Source organism: Squalius cephalus, assembly GCF_949319135.1.
Source record: "Squalius cephalus genome assembly, chromosome: 5".
NCBI classification, from domain to species: Eukaryota; Metazoa; Chordata; class Actinopteri; order Cypriniformes; family Leuciscidae; genus Squalius; species Squalius cephalus.
In genome coordinates this window covers 16,831,575-16,855,070 of record NC_137126.1, presented here as the reverse complement: position 1 = coordinate 16,855,070, position 23,496 = coordinate 16,831,575, and the positions used below count along the sequence as shown (strand labels likewise).

General features: G+C 37.6%; 1 protein-coding gene across 6 annotated transcripts in view; it reads left to right on the top strand.

Annotated features, from left to right (window-relative positions):
• cntrl (centriolin) overlaps nt 1–23,496 on the top strand; it is a 36,519-nt gene that overhangs the window by 9,318 nt on the left and 3,705 nt on the right. For 3 of the 6 annotated variants that reach the window (XM_079870539.1, XM_079870537.1, XM_079870538.1), the window contains 30 exons: nt 135–329; nt 4,859–5,012; nt 5,129–5,349; nt 5,453–5,629; nt 6,585–6,719; nt 6,975–7,120; nt 7,203–7,392; nt 7,502–7,660; nt 8,208–8,387; nt 8,479–8,586; nt 9,404–9,545; nt 9,682–9,824; nt 9,922–10,093; nt 10,180–10,469; nt 11,426–11,583; nt 11,718–11,880; nt 12,951–13,081; nt 13,407–13,547; nt 13,626–13,752; nt 14,341–14,505; nt 14,584–14,743; nt 15,323–15,438; nt 15,513–15,721; nt 17,144–17,301; nt 17,393–17,457; nt 18,093–18,281; nt 19,489–19,681; nt 19,773–19,936; nt 22,064–22,192; nt 22,387–22,590. In XM_079870539.1, the coding sequence (XP_079726665.1) occupies nt 135–329; nt 4,859–5,012; nt 5,129–5,349; nt 5,453–5,629; nt 6,585–6,719; nt 6,975–7,120; nt 7,203–7,392; nt 7,502–7,660; nt 8,208–8,387; nt 8,479–8,586; nt 9,404–9,545; nt 9,682–9,824; nt 9,922–10,093; nt 10,180–10,469; nt 11,426–11,583; nt 11,718–11,880; nt 12,951–13,081; nt 13,407–13,547; nt 13,626–13,752; nt 14,341–14,505; nt 14,584–14,743; nt 15,323–15,438; nt 15,513–15,721; nt 17,144–17,301; nt 17,393–17,457; nt 18,093–18,281; nt 19,489–19,681; nt 19,773–19,936; nt 22,064–22,192; nt 22,387–22,590 (4,884 nt within the window). Of the gene's footprint in view, nt 1–134; nt 330–2,216; nt 2,425–4,858; nt 5,013–5,128; nt 5,350–5,452; nt 5,630–6,584; nt 6,720–6,974; nt 7,121–7,202; nt 7,393–7,501; nt 7,661–8,207; nt 8,388–8,478; nt 8,587–9,403; nt 9,546–9,681; nt 9,825–9,921; nt 10,094–10,179; nt 10,470–11,425; nt 11,584–11,717; nt 11,881–12,950; nt 13,082–13,406; nt 13,548–13,625; nt 13,753–14,340; nt 14,506–14,583; nt 14,744–15,322; nt 15,439–15,512; nt 15,722–17,143; nt 17,302–17,392; nt 17,458–18,092; nt 18,282–19,488; nt 19,682–19,772; nt 19,937–22,063; nt 22,193–22,386; nt 22,591–23,496 lie in introns of those variants that run through there. The other 3 variants (XM_079870542.1, XM_079870541.1, XM_079870540.1) reach the window with 3 other exon arrangements.

Sequence of the window (23,496 nt, the reverse complement as noted above, 5' to 3'; positions counted from 1 at the left end):
TTTAAAACACCACTTGCAGTTCTCCTTGAGAATATTTTCTCTGTTTTAAGTCAAACTTGATGGCCGCTTGAGTCCCCATTCATATTTCAGATTTTTTTAAATTATTTAATGTATCTATGTTGATTTGCACATAGATCTGTGAAGCTGAGAAGGAGCAGTTCAGGCAAGAGCTTCAAAGGAGGATACAGAGGCTGGGAAAGCTAAGAGGAGAGATGGAGGCTGTGGAGAGGCAGCTGGACACACTAAATGCTGATAGGAATCAAGCCCAGAATGAAATGGACCAGCTGCAGAATCTACTGCACAGCCTGGATCTCAGTGACCCCAGACATGTCAGTAACACTTATGCTTTTACAACCTTATGATGCTAAAGCAATAATTACAGTGATTTTACCATGGTTAAGTAATGTTGTTGTGACGATGTGCTGCAGAGTGAGTAAAACCCCCTTAATTATGGTAAAATCTCTGTTATGTGCAACTTCTTGTGGATTATTGTTGTCATAACACAGTGGCAAAACACAGACACCAATGTTCTGTAAATAAATGTATTCATAATAATAATTAAAAAAACAATTCTTCTAGAAGTTAATGCAATTTATTAGCCTTACTGAACACTATAAAACATCCTGTTCAATTTACGGAAATATGCATATTTTACAGTTCATAAACGTATGTATCATGAACTGATATAAAGTCGGTATGAAATGAAAATTCACCCTATCTATTTTCTAAATGCATGTTATAAATCTTATTTTGAACAATTCATACATGCTTATGTTTTTTCTTCTCTTCTCTAAATGTTTAATCAAAATGTCATAACATGACAGTCCGATAAAAACAAGAGACTTCTCTCAGACTTCTCCCACATCTCAAAATCCAATCAACAACCAATACATTGAACAAAGTCCCCACTGTACTTTTTTTTCTTTTTCGATAATCTATTACACTCAAATGTTACAATACAGAAGAAAAGATCTGTTGCTTCTTCCGTTGCATTACAACTTTAATATACCAATCTACTTAAACATAAATCTGCTTAAGGTAAACCCCCATAACAATACAGATGTTTAAAATAAAAGGTCAAATGAAAAACTACAATTCATTAAAACCGGCCATTCTATAAACAATGGCTAATAATTAAAAATACACAGAGCAGTGTTACTTAAAGACATACCATCGGGGTAAAATACACAACACTAACATAATACATAAAACACTGAACCTTTTCACATACAGTAAAAAAAATATTGTACTGTAAAAAATACACTGACCCAAACTTTTGAAAGGTAGTGTTTAATGTTACAAAAGCTTTAGATTTCAGATAAATGCTGTTCTTTTGAACTTTCTATTCATCATAGCATCATGAAATAAAAATGTAAACTGTTTTCAACATTGATAATAATCATAAATGTTTCTTGAGCATCAAGTCATCATATTAGAATGATTTCTGAAGGATCATGTGACACTGAAGACTGGAGTAATGATGCTGAACATTCTGCTTTGATCACAGGAATAAATTACACTTTACTGTATATTCACATAGAAAACAGCAGTTTTAAATTGTAATAATATTTCACAATATGACTGTTTTTGTTTGTATTTTTAATCAAATAAATGCAGCCTTGGTGAGCAGAAGAGACTTCTTTTAAAAATATTAAAAATCTTACTGACCCCAAACTTTTGAACGGTAGTGTATATATAGCAGCTCTGGAGTAAACCATGAAAGAAAGGGGAACAAACTATGTATACTATGTCTATGTATATTCTGTTTTCACCACAAGCATCTGAACTCTTCAGATGCTTTATTCGGATCTGAGATCCTCAGTCTATTTATGTTATATATAAACAAAGTTTATGTCTTCCTGTTTTCTGTTAAAGAAAATGTTTGTCACACAAAAAGTGTAGTCGAAAATGTGTCTCAATCACTGATGTGTTGTGGTACCTCCCTAACAACAAAGGTGACAATAATAAGATGAAGATCTCTATGGAATTAATCATCACTAACCCATTATTCTCAGCATCACGTTGTATAAAATGAGGCGTCTGCCTCTTTAAGAAAGAAGAGAGAACTACTGTCCTAGGGGAAATCTGTTAATGCTGTGGGTGGAGCCAAAGAGGTTCCTTACTCCCACCCGGCCCCAGACAAGGGCACTGATTGGCTGAGGCAGAAAGTTTCCTGTGTTGATTCAAAGAGAGTAGAGAGGAGGGTGGAAAAAGCGCAGGGGCAGAGGAGGGGGAGAATGAAGTCTAGAGGAGAGGGCTACTTTTAATGATAGTTGGACTCTGTGGACAAAAGCTCTGAAGTTTAGAGTAGCGCAGCTAAAAGACACAGGAAATGTTCTCTTTCTTTCCCCTTATGGGGCAGCAACAGGAGAAAAATGGATATATAGAGACAGAAAGTGAAGAGATGGCAGCCACACCGCTTTAGTAAGTAAATACCCCACTGGGGTCAAGGAGGGGCTCATGGGAGGCTGCTGTCATAGTGTTGCAATTTGGGACTCTTGATTTTGTTTGTTGAAATGAAAGACCATTATTTCATTTTTTAAAGTTGATCAAAACATGCTTCATTAATGTGTAAGTTTGAATGTATATGGAATATATTTTCCGTGTTTTAAACAGGAAATTGCTAAATCATTATGTCAACAGGGTTTGCTGGATTGCATATTTTACATGGCTTACATTCGATTTGAGAGCAGTTGGCATAATAACAATGTACATTGTTAAATTACTATGACCAAACCATTTGATACAAATAAATACCTTTGGTATATTTATTTATAAAGAAGGTTGGTTCAAAGTTTTAAAACAAACTGACCTTTGAACAATGTATTATGTGTAAAATAATGCTTAATAAAAGTGTTACATTATCACTTTGAGATAATTGTTGGAAGGGAAGAAGAAGTGTATGGGTGGAGAAGTAACGAATGCAGAAGTCCAAGGCTGCATCCGAAATTGCATACTTCCCAAACCCTACAGTATAGTAGTATGTGACAAAAGAAGTATGTCCGAATTCACAGTACTCATAAAAGAGTAGGCAAAAAGTACCCGGATGACCTAATACTTCCAGCGAGATTCTGAAGTGTGCATACGATGGACACTTTACTATCCCATGAGGCCACGGGAGAGGATTTTTGAATGGCTGTGACGGGACGCAACTGATGCTGTAGGTTACGTGATGAGGGCAACATGGCGAATAAATACTAGACACATTCATACTATACAGAACGTACTTTTTAAGTGGTTGTGAAGTAATTACTTATTCATAATAAGTACCTACTCAAGAGAGCATCCCACGACTGTCCCTTCTTCCCAATTTTGCATACTGTCCACAATAGTACACTGTAAAAGATTATTTAATAATAATAATTCATTACATTTATATAGCACTCAAAGCGCTTTACATAGAAGGGGGGATCTCCTCAACCACCACCAATGTGCAGCATCAACCTGAATGGGACGGCAGCCATATTGTGCCAGAACGCCCACCACACAACCAGCTATTTCTCAAAGATTATAGAGTATATAAAACAGAGTATGTTTTACAAGACAATACTATTTCAGTCTTTCTACTTTCCTACTTAATTTCATGTTTAATTCAAGTCAAGTCACCTTTATTTATATAGCACTTTATACAAGACAGATTGTTTCAAAGTAGCTTTACACTGATAACAGGAAAATTATTTATTGATGCGAACAGAGTTTATTTCGACTGTAAAGCAGCTCTAAAAAAATAAAACTGTTATTGTTCAGCTGATGTCAGTTCAGTGTTGATTCAGTTCCGTTGTAAAAGTTAATCAGTTATTAAATTAGTTAATTTCATCTAACGCAGTTCTGCAAAAAACAGTGATTGATGTCATCATCCAGCTCAGTTCAGCTCTCATCTAAAAGTGTCAATGCAGTCAAATAAATATGAGTAAAATGTCCTCAGTGAGAATTTTAAGTGTCCGCTATGAGAACCACAACCAAAACTATAACAATAATTACAATGTGTTCTTGCCAATTTTGTAATTAATTGAGAAATTTTCTAGCAATTTGTGAGTGAAAAGTGTTTCTACACCAATTTTTTTTTCAGTGTATGTGAATTGGGATGCAGGGTCTTTGTCTTTTTTTAGTTCTGTTCTGAGATTTGTAGCTGATTGATTTGAAAAGACTGCAAATCATTTATCAGTCTAGATCAGTTTTAAATGCATTAATGATGAAACCTAGTAGTTCTACATTTGTACAATTGCACATTTGTGTGTGTTTCCCAATGAAAGTCCCCTCCAGGATGCTAGGGTGCTTTGGGTGGTTGCCTGGGTGTTGCTATGCAGTTGCTAAGGTGTTCAGGTGGTTGCTGGATGGATGTTTACTGGTCCACGTCAAATGAGTCCACATAGGTCCGTTTACGTCAAGAATGATAACTATAACAATAACTATATTAGCATCCACTACAACACATGATAACGTTATGTTTATTATTAGTACGCACTGCATATGTTGTCTGCTGCTTTCAATGCTTGAGCTCCTTAAAGCAGGATGGATTGGCTGATTGGATGTCAGTGTTTTTTTTTTGTTTTTTTTTTAATCCGTTTTTTTTTTTTAAATCTGAAAGTGATTCCATTGATATCATTCCTTTGTGTCATTATTATGTGTTGTGGACTTAAATTTTCTCATAGAATTAGAATGATTATTAAAACGTTATTTTTATAGTTATCGTCCTTGGTGTGAACTGGCCTTAAATCTCTATGATGTTATGGTCCCTTAATATAAAAATTAAAAAACACAAAAAATAAAGTTGTACAACATTAAACTGACATCATATGTATCACTTGTGTTGTACTTGTGATTCTACTGATTTTGCTCTCTGCCATCTCTTCTGCAGGCCCATGTGAAGGCTCAGTTGTCCAAAAAGACACAGCTGCTGGCCATCATGAGCAGAAAGCACCAGGAACTGGAGGGCAGGCTGGATGATATGATCACGCGGATACACAAGGAAACGCAGGAGATCAAAGAACTAGAGCAACAGCTTACAGATGGTGAGGAACTTTTTACATTTTTTTTCCTTTATTGGATAATGATGCTGTTGGATCCATTATGAATACAGTATATTTAAATGAAAATAAGTAAGAAGAAACAATCTCCACTCATTTAGGTCAGATAGCTGCCAATGAAGCACTCAAGCGTGACCTGGAGGGCATCATCTCAGGTCTCCAGGAGTATCTGCAGGGGATGAAGGAACAGGCACGAAGAGCCCAGTCAGATTGCAGACTTTTGCAGAGGGAGAAAGATACTCTGCAACACCTCCTATGTGAGAAGGAGCTTCAATGCACACAGCTGGAGAAAGATGCTCTGAGAGCTGAAAGCGCACAGGAGGTTGGAGTCTGATTCTGACACAATGCTCAACAGTGCTGTTTTAATACACCACTCTGTAATAATATGTCAAGTCAACATTATCATATTGTTTGTTGTGTTACAGGAGCTGCAGCATCAGCAGCAGGAGTTGGAGGATCTGAGGAAGGAGAGCGAAGAGCTGAAGCAGGCTCAGGGTCAGGACAGTGAATATCTGGCAGAGCTGGAGACCCAACTGCAGGAGAGAGATACTGAGGCCACGCAACTGAAGGAGGAGCTGGGAAGACTGCGTCGACTCAGTCAAGTAGGAAATCTCTTCATAGATTTTTACATATTCATCCATAATATGATATAGTTTTTTTTAAAGGAATAGTTCACCTGAAAATAAAAATTGTTGCTCCAAACCTTTTTTCTTTTCATTTCACAAAATGTTTGGTTGAATATTCACGTTGCCCTTTTCCATAAAAAGAAAGTGATTAGTGATTAGTGCCAATCAACCTCCAAAAAGGAGCAGCTCTCACAATTAAACAACTTATGCACTATATTTCAAATATTCTTGATATGTCCTCATCTTCTTGAAATATTACAAGAGCTGGATCAACAAGCTGGAGGTCACATTCTTCATATTCATATTCATTCTTCATATTCATTCATATTCACATTCTTTCATGTGTATTATCAGCAAAAATTATTTGCATTCATTTTGGAAGCACAGCTTGCTCCTTAAACACTACCATTCAAAAGTTTGCAGTCGGTAAGGTTTTTAATGTATCTTAGTCTCTTATGCTCACCAAGGCTGTTTTTAATTGTTCAAAAATACCATAAACACAGCAATATTGTGAAATGTTATTAATGCACTGTTAAGTGACATGAACAAACAATGAACAGCTGTATTTCTATTAACTAACATTAACAAAGATGAACAAATACAGTAACAAATCTATTGCTCATGGTTAGTTCATGTTAGTTAATGCATTAATTAATGTTAACAAATGAAACCTTATTGTAAAGCAACCTTATTGTAAAAACATTTAACTTCATTAATTTTTATTAAAAAAAATACCCCAACACTTACACCCAAAACTTTTGAACAGTAGTGTACTAGATTTGAATATGTGGAACAGTGAATAACTAAAATTTGTTCCTCACACAAATGGCTTTATATGACTAGGGATATAATATACTTGTAGTGAACTTTTTAAGTGAACTATCCTTTGAAATGTTTAACTTTTAAGTTTTCTTGCCTTCCACATTTACAGATGGAGCACTCAGCTCTTCAGGCGGAGCTGCAGAAAGAAAGACAGGCAAAAGAGAATGCTTTGGCACAGATGCACATGGCTGCCGACAGAGAGCTCGAGAACACGGCGCTTCTGCAACAGGTCAACACTCTTCAGGTGTGTTACTGCACATCAGACCTCACACCAGAATAATAAAGCTCAGTCAGACCTATCCCTTTATAAGCATAGGTCAATTCTTGGAAAAACCAAAGGATGCATAACTGAAGTGCAGAGACCCCTCACCTCATTAAAAACCTTCTCACTTCCTGTAAAAGTGTACTGTACATTCTGCTGCTTGATGATGAATGAGAATCATTCAGCCTCCAGTAAGACTCACGTCTCTGAAACCCTGGCTGAAAATGTATTTCACAGGAGGAGAGAGACAGTCTTAAGGAGAAGGTGGATGCTCTTCATGGTGATTTAGAGCAGGTTAAGGATGAGCTTCTTCACCCTGAGAATGTGGCTAAACATTTAGGAGAGCTGTCAAGAGCCATAGCTACAGGACAAGAGGAACTAAGGTATGATAGATTCTTATTATATGTTTTAGCAGATTACAGATGTGTCCAACAGATTGTGAAATGTCTTTGTTATCCCATCCAGTTGCAGCTTTGAAGACCTCGGGGAACCAGTGAACAAGAAATTCATAGAGCTTCAACAGCAGGTGCATCGTGTAGTATCTGCAGCTCAGAGAGATAGACACGAGGCCCAGCGTTGCCAGGACAGACTCGCTGGAGAAATGGGTTTGCTCAGAGAGAGACTCAGGAAGTACCAAGAGAGATACCAGACTCAGGTGAGCATTCAATTCATCATTATTTGAAATATCATCAATCAGATGCTCACATATTCCAGTATAATGTCTTCGTATAAAGTGATGCTGATCTCCCTCTGTTTGATTCCAGCAGGCAGCAGAGAGGTGTGGTGAGGAAGCGGAGCTCCATAGGTTGAAGGAGGAGCTGGAAGATGCCCATGAGCAGCAGTACTTGATGCTGAAGCGTTTAGAGGAGACTGAAATCGATAGGGACCGTCTGCTTGCTGAATTAGAAGAACAAGATAAACAGGTGCCAGAATGAGATTGATTAACATATTCAACATTTGAAAACTCTTTTGTTAAATTTGTTTGCCACCTTCTTGATTTTGTTCTGTTTTGCTCAATTAAATGCATAGGTCAGTCATGAATCTCTTCGAAGTAGCTGATTGTACTTCACTCATGCCAGTAGCAGCAGCATAGCAGATCCATTTGCCCAAGGCGTTTCCCATTGTGAGATACCGAACGAATGTTTGAAAGAGAAACATTCCTAACAATAAAATGCTGTTAAATCTATTGCCAAAGTTGTCATGATTGAGATACTTTCAGAGCTTTAATCAAACTGTAATGTTAGGTGTAGGGAACCTTAGCAAGAAAAGTTTTTTTTTACTCTTCGACCCTATGGACAACTTTAAACTGAATGAGAGTTTATACCAGTGCCTTTATAGAAATGCTTTATTTTCAGTCAGCTATGCGTGATTTATTGATCCACAATTGACCTAAACTTTTTACTTTGTAAGTAATCTACTTTGGATATTGCTTTAAGCAGCTCTGTATGTAATGGTTTGTTGTTTTTCTAGATGAAAGCCGAGGAGAGCCAGACTCAAGAGCAGCTGGATTCTCTTAGTCTGGAGTTGCAGGCACTCAGGAGATCATTTTCCTCTGCTGACAGAATGGCTGCCGAACAACTGTCAGCAGCTAAGGACAAACTTCACTCTCTTCATAGCACTATAGAAAAAATACATCTGGAGAGAGCAGCGGTAAGACAAAGTGCAGGCTACTTGAGATCTTTTTGGAGCAGCATCAATGTGAGAAAAGTTCATTGATGATTATGTTTTTATATGCATGTAGAATGCAGAGGAGTTGCAGAGCACCAAGTTTCAGGCTGCTCAAGCCATTCAGGACTTGGCTAGTGCTGAAGCAGAAATCCAGGTTCTCCAGAAGCTTTTGACAGATAGGGTAATGTATCTGCTCAGAATCTTCAGACTTTAGTCTTCAGTTTTATCTTCCTTTCAAATAATCTCTGACATTTTGGGTACGATAGGCACGTTTCGCCCCGTAGTGGTAGTCACACTGAACTGTTGTGAATAACCCTTTGCTTATTCACTATGGTAAAATGAATGAATAATGAATGTATGAATTTGTGCACACAGAACAAATTACTGCCAATACATTTGGAAGAAAAGCATAGTAGGTTTTCTAGAGCTAATCAGTGTAAATAATTATGTATAAGTCGTCAAGTCACTTTTATTTATATAGCGCTTTTTACAATACAGATTGTTTCAAAGCAGCTTTACAGTGATAACAGGAAAATAATGCAACAAAGTTTGTTTTCGGCTGTACAGCAGATCGAGAAGAAAATAGTGTCATTGTCCAGCTTTTGTAAGTTCAGTGATGGTTAATTTTAAAGACCTTTAACTGCCTATTTTACAGAAATAGTGTTTAAAGGATATCAGTTTAATTAAAAAATATTTGTATTTCTCATATCATGCTCATAGTTTTGATTAGAATGCATCACATCTTGTCAGGCAGTCGCTTATGTTCTAGCTGCAAAAGTTCAAATGCGGTATTTCAGTGCACCCGAAGCTCAAATCGAAATATCAGAAAATTCTATGTACGTACGTATATGATTGGAACTCCACGCAGCTCCTGTACTACTCTCATTTGGAAATTGATGACTTCCAGTATCTCACTTGTCAGAGATTTTAGTTTGTTAATGCCCTGTCCCCATTGTACATTGTACGTTAATGCATTCCCTGATTTCTGTTGAATGAAGGTTCATGAGACAGATGGGAATCTCCGCAATGTCCCAAACTCTAGTATTCAACAGCAAGAATTGGAAAGATTAAACCAAACCTTGAAAAAGCAACAGGCTCAAACCAAACGTCTCAAAGATCAACTTGCACAATCCAAAGAAGGTTTGTTTGTCATCTTTCCATGGTAACACCTCACAAACACCCTAGCCTCATGGTGCTGTGTTCTGTGGCCAAGCAAGCACCATGCACATTTCCTTCAGTGCAAAAATAGACTTGTTATATATTGTGCTTTGTTTAGCTAACAACGGAAATCTAGAAGAGCTGCTGGAAGAGATTGGAGTCCTGAGGGAGACTCTTCTACAGCAGAATAACTTCCTGTCCAGTTTAGGAGATCCCCTGCCAAACACAGGATATTGGTACTATGTACCATCAAATCAGAATGTAAGAAATCATGTTTTGAAACATGTTCTTTTAGCACTAGAAAAGGAATACTCTTGTAAGTGTATTGTATTATAATCAGCATGTTATTTGTCCTCAGGCCCCTAGTTTGGGATCTCAGGGCACACAAGACTCAGGATTGGACTCTGTGCACCTTCAGTCACCTGAGAGAGGTCGACGGTCAGGCCACAGAGCACACAGGGAGAGAAGACCTCCTGTTAATGGAGGATACTGGGTCTACTCCCCCCATCCGCACGCTCATGGAAAGAGAGGCAAGTGCCACAGTCTTTCTCTTCAACATAATCATGGTGATGAATATCATGTCAAAGCTTTAATATCTGTCCACATGTTTCCTCAGATGCTCAGATGTTCAGAGACAGTGGAAGAGAGAGCGATATGGAGGGGACACGTTTCACGCCTCCATCTGGCTCTGCTGGATTTACTCTACCGGATGGCACCGCTTTTCCCCCCGGTTCATTTATCTACAGTCACCCTGTACCTGGCCTGCCCACTGGCTCAAGTACAGTCCTCTGTGGGACGCCTCCTGATGGAGCCAGACTGGTGTTCGGTCTTCCTCCCAGCAATCTTACTATTCCTCTGGTGCCCAGTGGGACGCTGCACTGTAATGTGCCAGGACATCAGGACTTGGTGAGAGATACTAATTTCAATTATTATTTTATTTTAACATTACATTTTTACATTGACAGTGTTTACTAACACAAGATTATATTACAATATTAATCAGAATACAATATTAATCAGAATTTGGTCATATTCTGATTATGTGTGCATAATGTAAGGACTAAAAAACCCAATATTACGAGAAAATATGAATAAAAAAACTATATTATATTATATTATTAACCAATTAATGTCCAAATGAGATCAGAAGTATCACGAACTTTTGCAATGATATTTAGCAAATTATATTCTTGTGTGCTAATGTTTGTTTTTTGTCACTATACTACACTACCATTCAAAAGTTTGGAGTTAGTAAGATGGAATAAAATTCAGCATGGAATAAAAGACAGCAAGTCTTTCAAACTTTTCTATTCATCAAAGAATCCTAAAAAAAAATCACAATTTCAACAAAACATTAAGAAGCACAACTGATAACATTAGCTGCTTTTTCACTATCGAGCCAAACGGTTCCAGTTATATTTCCTGGATGTGACGTCACGTCACAATTACAAACCATTCTCGACCCGGAATCCTCAGCACGGTTGGCTGGTAGAATGCATGTAGTGATTGATATAGAAAGCAACTATTGATACTGTATAAAGTTTCTTGAGCACCTAAGCATATTAGAATGATTTCTGAAGGATCATGTGATACTGAAGACTGGAGTAATGGTGGCTGAAAATTAAATGTTAAATGTAAAACAGATTACATTTTCAAATATATTCTAATAGAAAACAGTTATTTTAAATTATAATAATATTTCAGTATTACTGTTTACTGTTATGTAAATGCATCCTTGGTGAGCATAAGAAACTTCTTTTTAAAAACATAAAAAAAATAACTGATCCCAAATGAATGTATGGTAGTGTACATGGAAATGGTCTTAATTTTTATAAGATAAGTAGTTTTGGTATGTGTTTCAGGAGCGAGATCTGAAGAAGGCAGAGCGAAGGCTGAGAGACGAGTGTGCTGACAAAGTTCACACTGAAGAAGAAAAGCACACACTGCAGGAAAAAACAACAGAGCTACAGCAGGAAATCAAACGTCTGCGCAGGAAAATCCACACACTGCAGCGCCACACGTCAGTGAGCATGCTAACACCAATATATCTTACTCAATATCAACTCAGTATAACACACAGCATCTCTGAAATGTAAACTACATGTTATGGATAAAACTGAATATCTAATGCCTTTCATTGTTTTGGTTCATCAGGAGTGGGCTGGAAAGCACAGTATTGCATGCAGAGGAGGAGCAGTGTATGCTGGGAGAGGTGGAGTGTGTGGAGATGACCCTGCTGAAGCGCAGAGCAGAGCTCAGAGAAGCTGACAGACTGCTTCTAGAGGCTAAGACAGAGCTCAAAGACACTCGAGCCAAGGTCCGACACTGTTGCGTAGCCACGCTATTAAATATATTTTTCAGTAGGGGCCATTCACACAGAACGCGTTTTTCCATTCCACTGCGCTACTTTTCCATTGTTTATCAATGTAAACATGTGCTAGACGGACGTGTTTAACCGTTGCGTCTGCTTCTTCTTGTCTTTTTCTGCATTTCGTGCATGATGCGCCATTCTAAAAACGCGCCGCTCAAGTTAAAATGAGTTAAACTTTTAAAAAACACATCTCCAGACCTTTTCGCTCCACTGACCTGCTTGAATTGTGTGAATTGCCCCTTACAGTAGTCCAGTGTAGCTCACGTCCTCTCTCACTCCTTCCACTTTCCTATCAATTCTTCAGTGTCATATATATAAAGATGACAAAAAAAGTATTTTACAAAAATCACTGATTCAATCATTGCCTCCTGCACAATAAATATTTAGCTACATACTGCTGTTTATCACACAGTTTTAATTTAATTATATAAATTAAGGCTTTTATTAGTTTTTTTAATAATTTAGTGTTTATTTATATCAATTAATACACTACCATTGAAAGGTTTAGTGTCAAATAAGTCTCTTTTTTGTTATAGAGAAATTAATACTTTTATTCAGCAATTAAACTGACAGTAAAGAAATTTGTTACAAAAGATTTCTATTTCAAATAAGTTCTTTAGAAATTTTTATTCATCAAATAATCCTTAAACATGTATTATGATAGGCAGCACAACTGTTTTCAACATTGATAATAATAAGAAATGTTTATTGAGCAGCAGATCAGCATATTAAAGTGATTTCTGAAGGATCATGGGATACTGATGACTGGAGTAATAATGCTGAAAATTCAGCTTTGAGATCACAGGAATAAACTACATTTTAAAAATGATAATTATTAAATAAATGAAAATATTAAATATAAATCAGTTATTATTATTTTAAAGAGTAACTTGACTGGTTACATTTAACTACATAATTTTTTTTTAAATTAGCTTCCCTAACTTTGGGCTTCTTAAATATTACATGTATATGTCAACTTCCAAGTTGCTAATGATCTAATGCATGTGGGTTTGCAGACTAAAGAGAGCATGCAGCGCTACAATGAGGCCAGCAGGCGAGCGGAAGAGACAGAACGAGAGTTGGTGGAGATGGAAAAGAGAGCTCAAGACAGCGCCACAAAGCTGGTCCGAACCAAACAACAGCTCAGGTGAACACAAATACCACACATTGATTTTTATTTTGACTTATTTCAGTTCTGAATCCTTTCAGCTGCTGTGAATACGTCATAAGTGACACCAAACAGAATTGCAAAAATAACCATTTCAAAAAGGTTTACCAAACACTTTTCCCATCTGCTATTGTTTAGACAAAAAGTGTTTACACTTTTTGGGGAAATCAACTTATGAATGGTTTACAAAACTTTTAACAGCAATTTAGCTTTTAAGGCTCTTCTGTGATTCTGCATCAAGTTTAGTTTGAGCTGGAAAACTTGCTAATAACAAGAAATGAGACATGTAAATGTGCTACTAAAGGAATCTTCAAGAGGAGGTTAAGGAGCTGCAGAAAAGGAAACAGGACCAAGAACACACTTTGAAAGAAGTAGAGGAGGTCCTCGCATGTCAAGATGCAAAGTTTCAAGAAGTCAACAGAAAACTGGATAGAGCGACTGACAGGTGCTACAACTATAATTTCAGTAAATCACTGAATGCAGAAAATTTCTCTCCACTGAACTGTCTGTCTCTTGTATATAGACTGGAAACTGTTGAGAAAGAGCTCAGAGAGACCCAGAGCCTGGAGGTGAAACTGCTACAGAGCTGCAGAGAGACAGAAGACAGCCTAACACAACGCAAAGCAGAGCTGGACAAATTCAACACTCAGGTAACACATGTGTAAAGAAGCAAAACAATACCAAGTACAGCTCTGAAAATCACCACTCAGTATCAACTAAATACTGTTCAAAAGTTTGAGGTCACTAAGATTTTTTTCTTTTTTAAGAAATTGTGCTTTTATTCAGCAAAGACTCGTTAAATAATTCAAAAACGACAGTAAAGACATTTATAATGCAACAAAATATCTGTTTCAAATAAATGCTTTTCTTCCAAAATTTTGCTCATCAAAAGATCTTAAAAAAAAAAAAAACTGTATCAGTTTTCACACTTTCTTTAAGCACCACAAGAAATTTCAGCCGTGATGATAAATGTTTCTTAAGCACCAAATCAGCATTTTAGAATGATTTCCGAAGGACCATGTGACAAAGAAGACTGAAGTAATGGCTACTGAAAATGCAGCTTTGCCATCTCTGGAATAAAGTCAATTTTAAAACATACCAAAATAGAAAAGATTGTAGTGTTAATTATAGATTGTAGTGAAAGTAATAGTGTTTCACTATAAATCGACCCAAAACTTTTGAACAGTATTGTGTAGCTGAAAAAGTATTACATCAATGTGACTTTGTGTGGGATACAGGTGGTGTTGCAGCAGGAGGAGCTGTCTTTGCTGGACAGGAAGCTGGAGCAGTGGAAACAGGAAGAGGAGGTGTTGAGAGTTAGTGTGGAGCAGCACAGGCAGGGCCTGTTGGATGTTCTCAGACAGGGAGAAGAGGATGCCCAACTCTTACACCAGCGCATTCAGGTTTTTACATGCACAAAATATTAGTGCAGTGTTGAAATATTTAGGATGAATATTTATGAACGGTCTGGATATGTGTAGGAACTCCGCGTGGATCTCCAGTCTCTGGCCGTGCAGAAAGGAGAGCTGGACTCTCAGCTGTCCGAGAGGAAAGCCAGACTGGGGCAGTGTAAGAAAGATCAGCAGCAAGAAGAAGAAACCCTGCAGAGCCTTCGTTCAGCCATCAAAAAACACACAGCAGGTCTGTTACAATAGAGTTTGACATGTCATGACATCAGTTTAACATAATTTGACGTCAGTCTCAAACAGTGGTGTGAGTGGCAGACGAGAGGTGGAGAGGGAGTGTTTTTGGAAACTTGTTTTCTGGCCAGTTGACGGAACAGTCACTTTCCTTTGAGAGCCAATCCTCTGCTGACATTAAAATGTGAAATAGTCAAAAACTCACCACACCTTCAAAAAGTCCAAAACGAGGTGCGTAAACTGAAAAGATCCAAATAGACAGATCCAAACGGAAGCCTGCACACTCTAATAGTGAAAAGAAAGCCACCAAAAGCCACTGCTTTACTGAAAATGGCAAACGTTTCAATCACGTGACCATTCAAATTTGACATTTTGAAAATTTTGGTCTGGTTTTCTGTGATGTATTGGTCAGTAAGTAATGTATAAGAGATAAGGTTATCCTGACATATCCATATATAAAGTTACAAAATAAAGAACTACTGCTTGTGGTGCAGAAATTGACAAATTACTATAAGTCTGAATGAATGAAAATCGTATCCGTTTGGTTCGCCCAATTAATGTTGAGAATTTGTGTGTTTAGAGCTAAGGCATGTGTTAGAAATGGTCCAGTTGGAGACTGGGGAATTAGAGGGAGTGAAGCTGCAACATAACCAGAAACTGGACCAGCTAGAGAAGAGCCAGGAAACTCTTCTAGAGGTCAGTCCTAAACATTTTTCCGTCTTCACCTGTACTGTCTGTGCTGATGTTTGATGTGAGCTTCCTCTGCTCAGGTGCGCATGGATCTGCAGCATGTGCAGCAAGAGCTGCAGGAGCAGCGTGGGGAGGCTGAGAGACAGATGAACCTGCTGGAGAAAGAGAGAGCAGAGCTGCACACCCTCCAACAGAAGAGCCTAGACCTGCAACAGCAAACAGCCAAAGAGAGGAGCAGCCTGCAGGAACAGTGCAGAAACCTGGAGGCCAGACGCACACATGCTCACAGGTATGGAAAATTAAAATAAAAAAAATCACATTTCTTTTGTCTGTACAATCTTTAGAGACTTTCGAGTCATATTGGAAAGTCAATATCTGATGAAGCTACATCTTAGTTATTATCATCATCATCATGAAAATTAATATGATTTCAGATTTATCTACCTCTAAATGCCTCATTAGTTAAAGTCTAACATAACAATGGTTGGTCGATTTATGTCTTATATTTTTATGTCGATCAATCATTTACAAGGTGGTTCCTTAGTGTCTAAGTGCGCAGTTCTTGTCCAGAATATCCAACAATACCTATATTTTCATCAAAGATACAAATTTAATATAGCAAACAAAAAATATGCATCTTCCATACCCACTTATCTCAGGCTTAAAAAAAATCATAAAGAATGACTTGAGTTTTATCTTTATGGTGTGGCTGATTTTGATTGTTTTTCTTTAGTTATTGGATGAGAACAAAACTCCTCAGCATTAAACTATAGAATGAGTCTGAATGGCTGAATAGAATGCGCATGGCTACTACGTCACACATGTTCCCGCCCCCACGATCAGGGCACAAAAATACAATTACAACTTAATTTTGGAAAAATACTTTGCATTAAAAACCTTTATATTAACTGGCTTTCACAATAGTACAGAAATGACAAGCATCTGTGGTCTCCCAGTGCTTACATTAATGGTAGTTTAGTCTTAAGTGATTAATTTACATCAAAACAAAAGCTAACATGTATGCCTTTCTTCTACAAAAACAATATTTTTGTCTTACATTTCATAATGAACTCAGAGAAACTCAGTGCTTCCTCGTTTACCATCAGTTCTTTTTCATGGATTGAAGTGTGTGCAAAGGATTATGGGTGGATGCGAAGGATACACTTGATGCATCCTTCAAAATGAGCTGAATGAAGGACATGAAATGTTCAAAACGTTCTAATTAAGACAGCCTTCGGCACCACTTGATGACGTGGCAGCCATCCGTTTGAGAAGCACCCCTAGAAACTTTCAGTCAAGTATGTTTGGGGCAGGTTAGCGCTAAACTCTATAGGACACTGGCCCTCCAGGAGCAGGATTGGGCATCCCTGAGCTACATGATCACACTGTTTTCTGCAGAGCTGCTTTATAGCTTATTTGACTTGAACTGAATCAACATTAAACTGACTCAAAGTGAATAACGTTACTATTGACTTCTGCAGAGCAGTTTATAGCTGAATTGAACTCATTTCATAATTGGTGAACTTTACACAGTTATTGAACTGAACTGAATCAACACTGAACTGACTTCAGATGAATGATGTTTTTTTACAGCAGAATTTAATTATTTTTGCTTTATTGATCATTATTTTCCTGTTTATCGCTGTAAAGCTGCTTTGTATATCTATATTGTATAAAGCACTATATAAATAGTGACTTGACTTGGTTTCAGGTGTTTGGAAGCAGCAGAGACGAGGGCGAGGGCAGCAGAAACAGAGCTTCTCAGACTACAGACTGAGCTGGACAAACTACAACAGGAGCAGAAACACGCACATGATCTGCGTCAGGAGATCAGCAGAGACACGGCAGCCGCGCAGCAGCAGCATGAGGGTATCCACTCAGCAGCCTTACTTTAACATCAGCTGTTGGTTTTCATGCACTGTGAAAATAAACACTCTGAAATGCTTGTTTTTACCCACAGAAGAGTTGAGCAGACTGAAGAAACAGCTGATGGAATCTCAAACTCAGTTAGATGAGATCAGAGAGGTGAGTTAACAGCAAAACGCTGCATATCTAGCGGTATTCATTTAGCCAAAAAACTGAAACCGAAAATAGTTTATTTAATAATCATATCAAAAACAAAAAACAAAACTTGTATAAACAGTTTAATATAAAAATGTGTATATAAAAAATTTTAATTGCACATTTTTATATCACCTTTTTAATTATATAATTGTTTCTGTTTCTTATTTATTGACGTTTTTCCACAGTTGAAACACCTTTACGTGCCTTTACTTGAAACATGATACAATTCAGTTGGTTGTACTTTTCCTTTCTACATACCTTCTGATGTTCAATCATGTTTATTTCGTGCTGATCTGTTGATAGAATTTGAAAGCTGAGACGTTGTTTAACCAAAATTAACAAAGCACAAAGACTATTGTTATTAAAATGAGGAATCCATATTGTCAACCCAACCCTAGCACAAAAGACACGTTTACCTGTTGTAGAGTGTTATGCACGTTTTGTGGACTAAATAGATACTGACAGTCAAAACGCACCATCAGAAAAAGTGCTAATTAAACATCACTATTTCGGTTAATGATTTAGACACTCAAACTGAAATTTCTGTGCATTTCTATTTAGCATGAAAAGTGTTTCTCTTGATTGATCATGTTTAGGAGGTGAAGGCTGCAACACGGCAGCGGGAAGAGCTTGTGAAGCAACAAAAGGAGCAAAAGGCTGGACTGCAGGAGAAAGAGGAGAAGATCAGGAGGAGACAACAGAGACTGGACCGACTGGGGCAGCAGCTGGAGGAGCTCAAGGCAGAAGTAGCCATGAAACAGACACAGCTTGAAGAACATGAAAAGGTGAAGCGAGATACTATCTTTACCTTTGAAACTAGATGATGAACGTTAGACGTGTTAGAGGGACAGTTCACCCAAAAATGAACATTATGTCATCAATTACTTATCCTCCAAAAAGTTTCAATCTCAGTTTTCAATTATTGACATGATTGTGTTGACATACAATATTGCCAACGCATTATATGCAAAACAAGTAATGACAAGACTAAGTAATATTTGTATTTGTTAACAAAAACTTGTTAAGTTAATGTTATTCATTTATAAAGCACATTTAAAACGGCCTCAAGACTGACCAAAGGGCTGTAAAAAGGAGCGACAATTAACATATATTATAAGCTAAGGACAATAAATGAGTTTTAAAAAGAGATTTAAAAACTGGTAAAGAGGGTGCTGCTGTAAGTTGCACTGGCAAGCTATTCCACAATCAAGGCCCCACCACCGAAAAGGCTCTATCTCTGCGTTTAGTCTTGAGCAAGGGGCTGTCAGTAAGTTAAGGTTACCAGATATTAAACTTCTGGGAGGGTTAGGGACACAATAGATCAGTAGTTAGGAGCAAAGTTATGTAAACAATTATACACAAATAGTAGAATTTTAAAGTCGATCCTAAATTGGACTGGAAGCCAATGGAGAGCTTGCAAAATGGTGTGGTCACAGTTGCCATTGATTTTATTCATAAAATCAATGAATAAAATGACAAGAACAAGCTTCCCCAGTAACATCTGAATTTGGTCCGTTTCTTAATAACTGGAAAACTGTTGAATGAGGTTACAGAGTTTGTCAAAGTACTTCTCTCTCACCTCTTTTTGAACTTTGAGTTTTGAGTTTTTTGCCTAAAGGACTTTCAATGGAGGGACAAAAATCTTTCAGGTTTCTTTGAAACTATCTTTTGTGTTTCGAAGTCGAACAGAAGTTGTGATCACATTAGAAAATTCTGCGGGAAAAAGTAATTAGTCTTTTGTTAACAGTGAAGATGTATGATGCGTTGAATTGCGTTGTAAATTATTTTGCCCTCACACTTAATTCCCAGCCATGTGGATTCGACAAAAACTGTGACCACCCAATAAGGGTTTGACATGAGGGTGAGTAAATGATGACCGAATTTCCATTTTTTTTGGGTGAACTAACCTTTAAAATCATTATGTCTAAGAAATGATGTAGGTGACCGTTTTCTAGGAGTAATGAGGTCATCATGTTTGTGTCCTGTGGGTAGATGGTGAGGGTACAGCAGCAGCAGAGCACTGATCTGGAGCACCAGCACAGGCTGAAGCAGCAGAAGCTGCAGGCATTAGACAGAGCTCTGGCCCTGAGGCTGGACCGGATGGAGCAGGACACAGTCGCAGAAATGGACCTGCAGAGGGAGCACAAACAGTGCACTGCACTACAAGAGCAGGTGGATGAACTGGGTGAGCTGCATTACCACGTGGTCCCTTACGTTTAGTCTGGTGAGCGCAGAGCGACTTGCCTTTAAGTACTGAAGTGTGAGTGTGTATTCAGAGCAGAGGGTGTGTGAGCGGGACATCAGACTCCAGCATGCTGTTGAGGAGACCCATCGCCTGCAGGAGGCTCTGCTGTCTGACAGGACCAGCGCTGAGGGGCGTCAGGAGGCCCAGAGGAACCACAGCCACACAAACAGGCAAAGACTGCTGGGAGTGGAAGAGGTGATTGTCAGGGACCCATTAGTAATACACTGGCAATTTAATGGGCACTGGAGCTGTTGCCTAGTGCTATAGAATTCCAACATTTTATTCTGTCATTCCAAGCCTGCACGGCTTACTTTCTTCTGAGCAACATAAAAAAATATATTTTAAAGAATGTCTGTTTTCTTTCATTATATGCACGAAAAATATCTTTTAAAGTCCCCATGAACTGGAAGTTGCAAACGACTTTTCTACAGTGCTGTGACGTATTTCCGAGTAAAACGGAATATTGAATAGAGGGCAGGGTTTTACTTTAGCACTCCTCCTCTCCATCTCTGCTCATAGCAGACTAACAGTTTGAGGGGAGTGGTTAAGCGTTTTATCTGTCAAACTGACATCATCAGAAAAGGAACGCCATTCCAGACCGGAAGTAACTTTTCCGAATTCTATTAAAGATTTTTTCTGTGTATTAACTTGCACGGATTAATTGTTCACCACAAGACTAGTAAAATGCGCTAACAAAGTAAATAGGGTCCATTTTGATTTCATGTCGACTTTAATGCCATTTATTCCAGTATTTTAGTATTATTTATATACTTTTATAGTACTTATATAGTTATTTTTATATTTTCAGTTTTCAAGTTATAGTAATTTTATGTAGTAATTTTGTATTTTTTTTATATTTCTATTTACCTTTAATTTATTTAATTTATGGTTTAGTTTTAACTTAATTTTAATTTAATTTTAGTACTTTGACAGGAACTTATTTTATTAAATTTTTTAAGGTTATTTTTTTTCTTCTAATATTTATATTTTATTTCAGCTTTATTTTTCATAGTTTTAGTTATTAAAGGGTTAGTTCACCCAAAAATGAAAATTCTGTCAGTAATTACTCACCCTCATGTTGTTCCAACCGCGTAAGACCTTCGTTCATCTTCGGAACACAAATTAAGATATTTTTGATGAAATCTGAGCTATGTCTCACTCCTCCATAGGCTGCTATGTGACCGAAACTTGCTGGCCCAGAAAAGTCATCAAAGAGATCGTTAATATAGTCCAAGTGACTCCAGTGGCTCAATTTTAAGTATATCAAGCGACGAGAATACTTTTTGTGCGCAAAAACAAACAAAAATAACGACTTTATTCCACTTTTCATTTCCTTCTCTCTGGGCCTCTAGTTGGTTCGCGTAGTCTTTTTGCGCAGCGCGTCTGTGTTCACGTCACCACGTAGGCTCACTATTGGCCGACGCCGGTCATGTGTGTGATGCGTGATGACGTGCAACACAGACGCGCAGCGCAAAAACACTACGAGGCCCAGAGAGAAGGAAATGAAAAGTGGAATAAAGTCGTTATTTTTGTTTGTTTTTGCGCACAAAAAGTATTCTCGTCGCTTGATATACTTAAGATTGAGCCAGTGGAGTCACTTGGACTATATTAACGATCTCTTTAATAACTTTTCTGGGCCAGCAAGTTTCGGTCACATAGCAGCCTATGGAGGAGTGAGACATAGCTCAGATTTCATCAAAAATATCTTAATTTGTGTTCCGAAGATGAACGAAGGTCTTACGCGGTTGGAACAACATGAGGGTGAGTAATTACTGACAGAATTTTCATTTTTGGGTGAACTAACCCTTTAATAACAACATTATAAACTTCATTCAGCTGATATTTGGCAATTTTGAGATCATCAAGCTCAACTTAACCCAATTAAGGCACGTTCACACCAAGAACGATAACTATAAAGATAACTATATTAGCGTCCACACCAGCGGACGATATCGTTCTGTTTATTCTAAGCACGTGTTTGTCTGCCGCTTTAAATGCTTGAGCTCTTTAAAGCAGGATGGGTTCTGATCGGCTGTCTATGTTTGTATCGTTCATCGGATGGAATAAAATCGTTCTAAAAAAGAGATTGCAAAAATATTGTTTCTCTGTGTCGTATCGATTTTTAGAACATTATCGTTATCTTTATAGTTATCGTTCTTGGTGTGAACGGGCCTTTAGACTTGCAAGTATGATACCATTGTAAATGGGTACATTGTGCTGGCTTTATTTTAACATTCCTTCTTTTTACGAGGTCTTTAGTCAGCTCCGGCTGTAAGTTTTATTATACTTTGTAGCCGACAGACTAACTTGAGCTTGTTTCAGGAGCGTGTGCGGCTCCAAAGGGACCTGCTGACTGTGGAAAAAGCTGCTCAAGAAAACCATAAACAAGCCAGAACGCTGCAGGAACAGCTCAGCACTATTTCCCAAGAGCTGCTCTGCCTCAAAGACAAGGTACAAACAGAAAATAGCATTGTAACACACCACATCTGTTTACTGTTATAGATCTGTTGCAGATAAAACGTATTAGTTGTACTTGTTCTACTTGTTTGGGCTGTAACTAATTTTGCAGCACATGTGATGTTACTGTACATGGTTATCAGTGAGATATGAGAAAGATGAATGACTGTCATGTGCCTCTCTCTCAGCTGCAGGGCCAAGAGGAAGGAGTTTCTCGGCTATGTGAGATTAAGGACAGCGTGCGCTCTGTGAGATCACAGATGAAAGTGGAGATAGACAGTGGGGTGAGGGAGCTGGAGTCGCCCTCTAGCGCCTCCTCAGACACAGACAGCCTGAAAGAGAATCATCCTAGTGTTATGCTCTCCTTGGGGAATCCAGCATACAACACTAAGGTGAGGCTTTTCATATGCACCTCTTAAACAAGTGTGTTAGAATGGGAGATAGCGGTGTAAAAGTGCACAGATTACTCTAAAGCTGTGGTTCTCAATCAGGGGCCGGGACCCACTAGGGAGACTCAGCAAACATCTAGAAGGCCTCATGATGAATTAAATGATTTAAAATAATGGAAAAATTAAAATTCTGTCATAATTTACTCACCCTCATTTCAAACCTGTATACTTTTCTTTCTTCTGCTGAACATGACAGAAGATATTTTTAAGATTGTTGGTACCCATTGACTTATATCTACAAAAAAATAAAATAAATAATGGAAGTAAATAGGAACTAGATCTGTTTGGTTATGAACCACCTTCAAAATATCCGCAGTAGTTCCACAGAATGATAAATGATGAAATATTTGTTTTGGGCGGACCATCCCTTTAATTTAATTGTTCCTTGAAGAACCAGGCTCCCCACTGTCTTGGTAAACCTGGATATACTGTATGAGGAAGCCTAATTCTAAAAGTGTGACTTGTACACCTGGTAAATTAATAAAATCTAAAACACAGTGGGCATTTTTATAATGAATAATGCATTTTTTACTAGTTTACTAGTTGAGCTTTAAAATATTTTATCGGGTACAATTTGAGTAAAATATATATATATATTTTAAAAAATCCTTAATCCCAACTGAAAGAGTCACGTAAATTCATTGGTTAAAAATAGTGCATTGCAGTAGAATAAGTATAAAAGTATAACATAAGTATAAAAATTAAATAATATAATATATATTTTTTTATTTACAGAAACAAGGACTTGGTTTAAAAAAAGTTTTGAAAATAAAATAGGGGGCCTTTGAATATTGTTGTGGATATTAGAAGGGGGCCTTGGAGTGAAAAAGGTTGAGAACCACTGCTCTT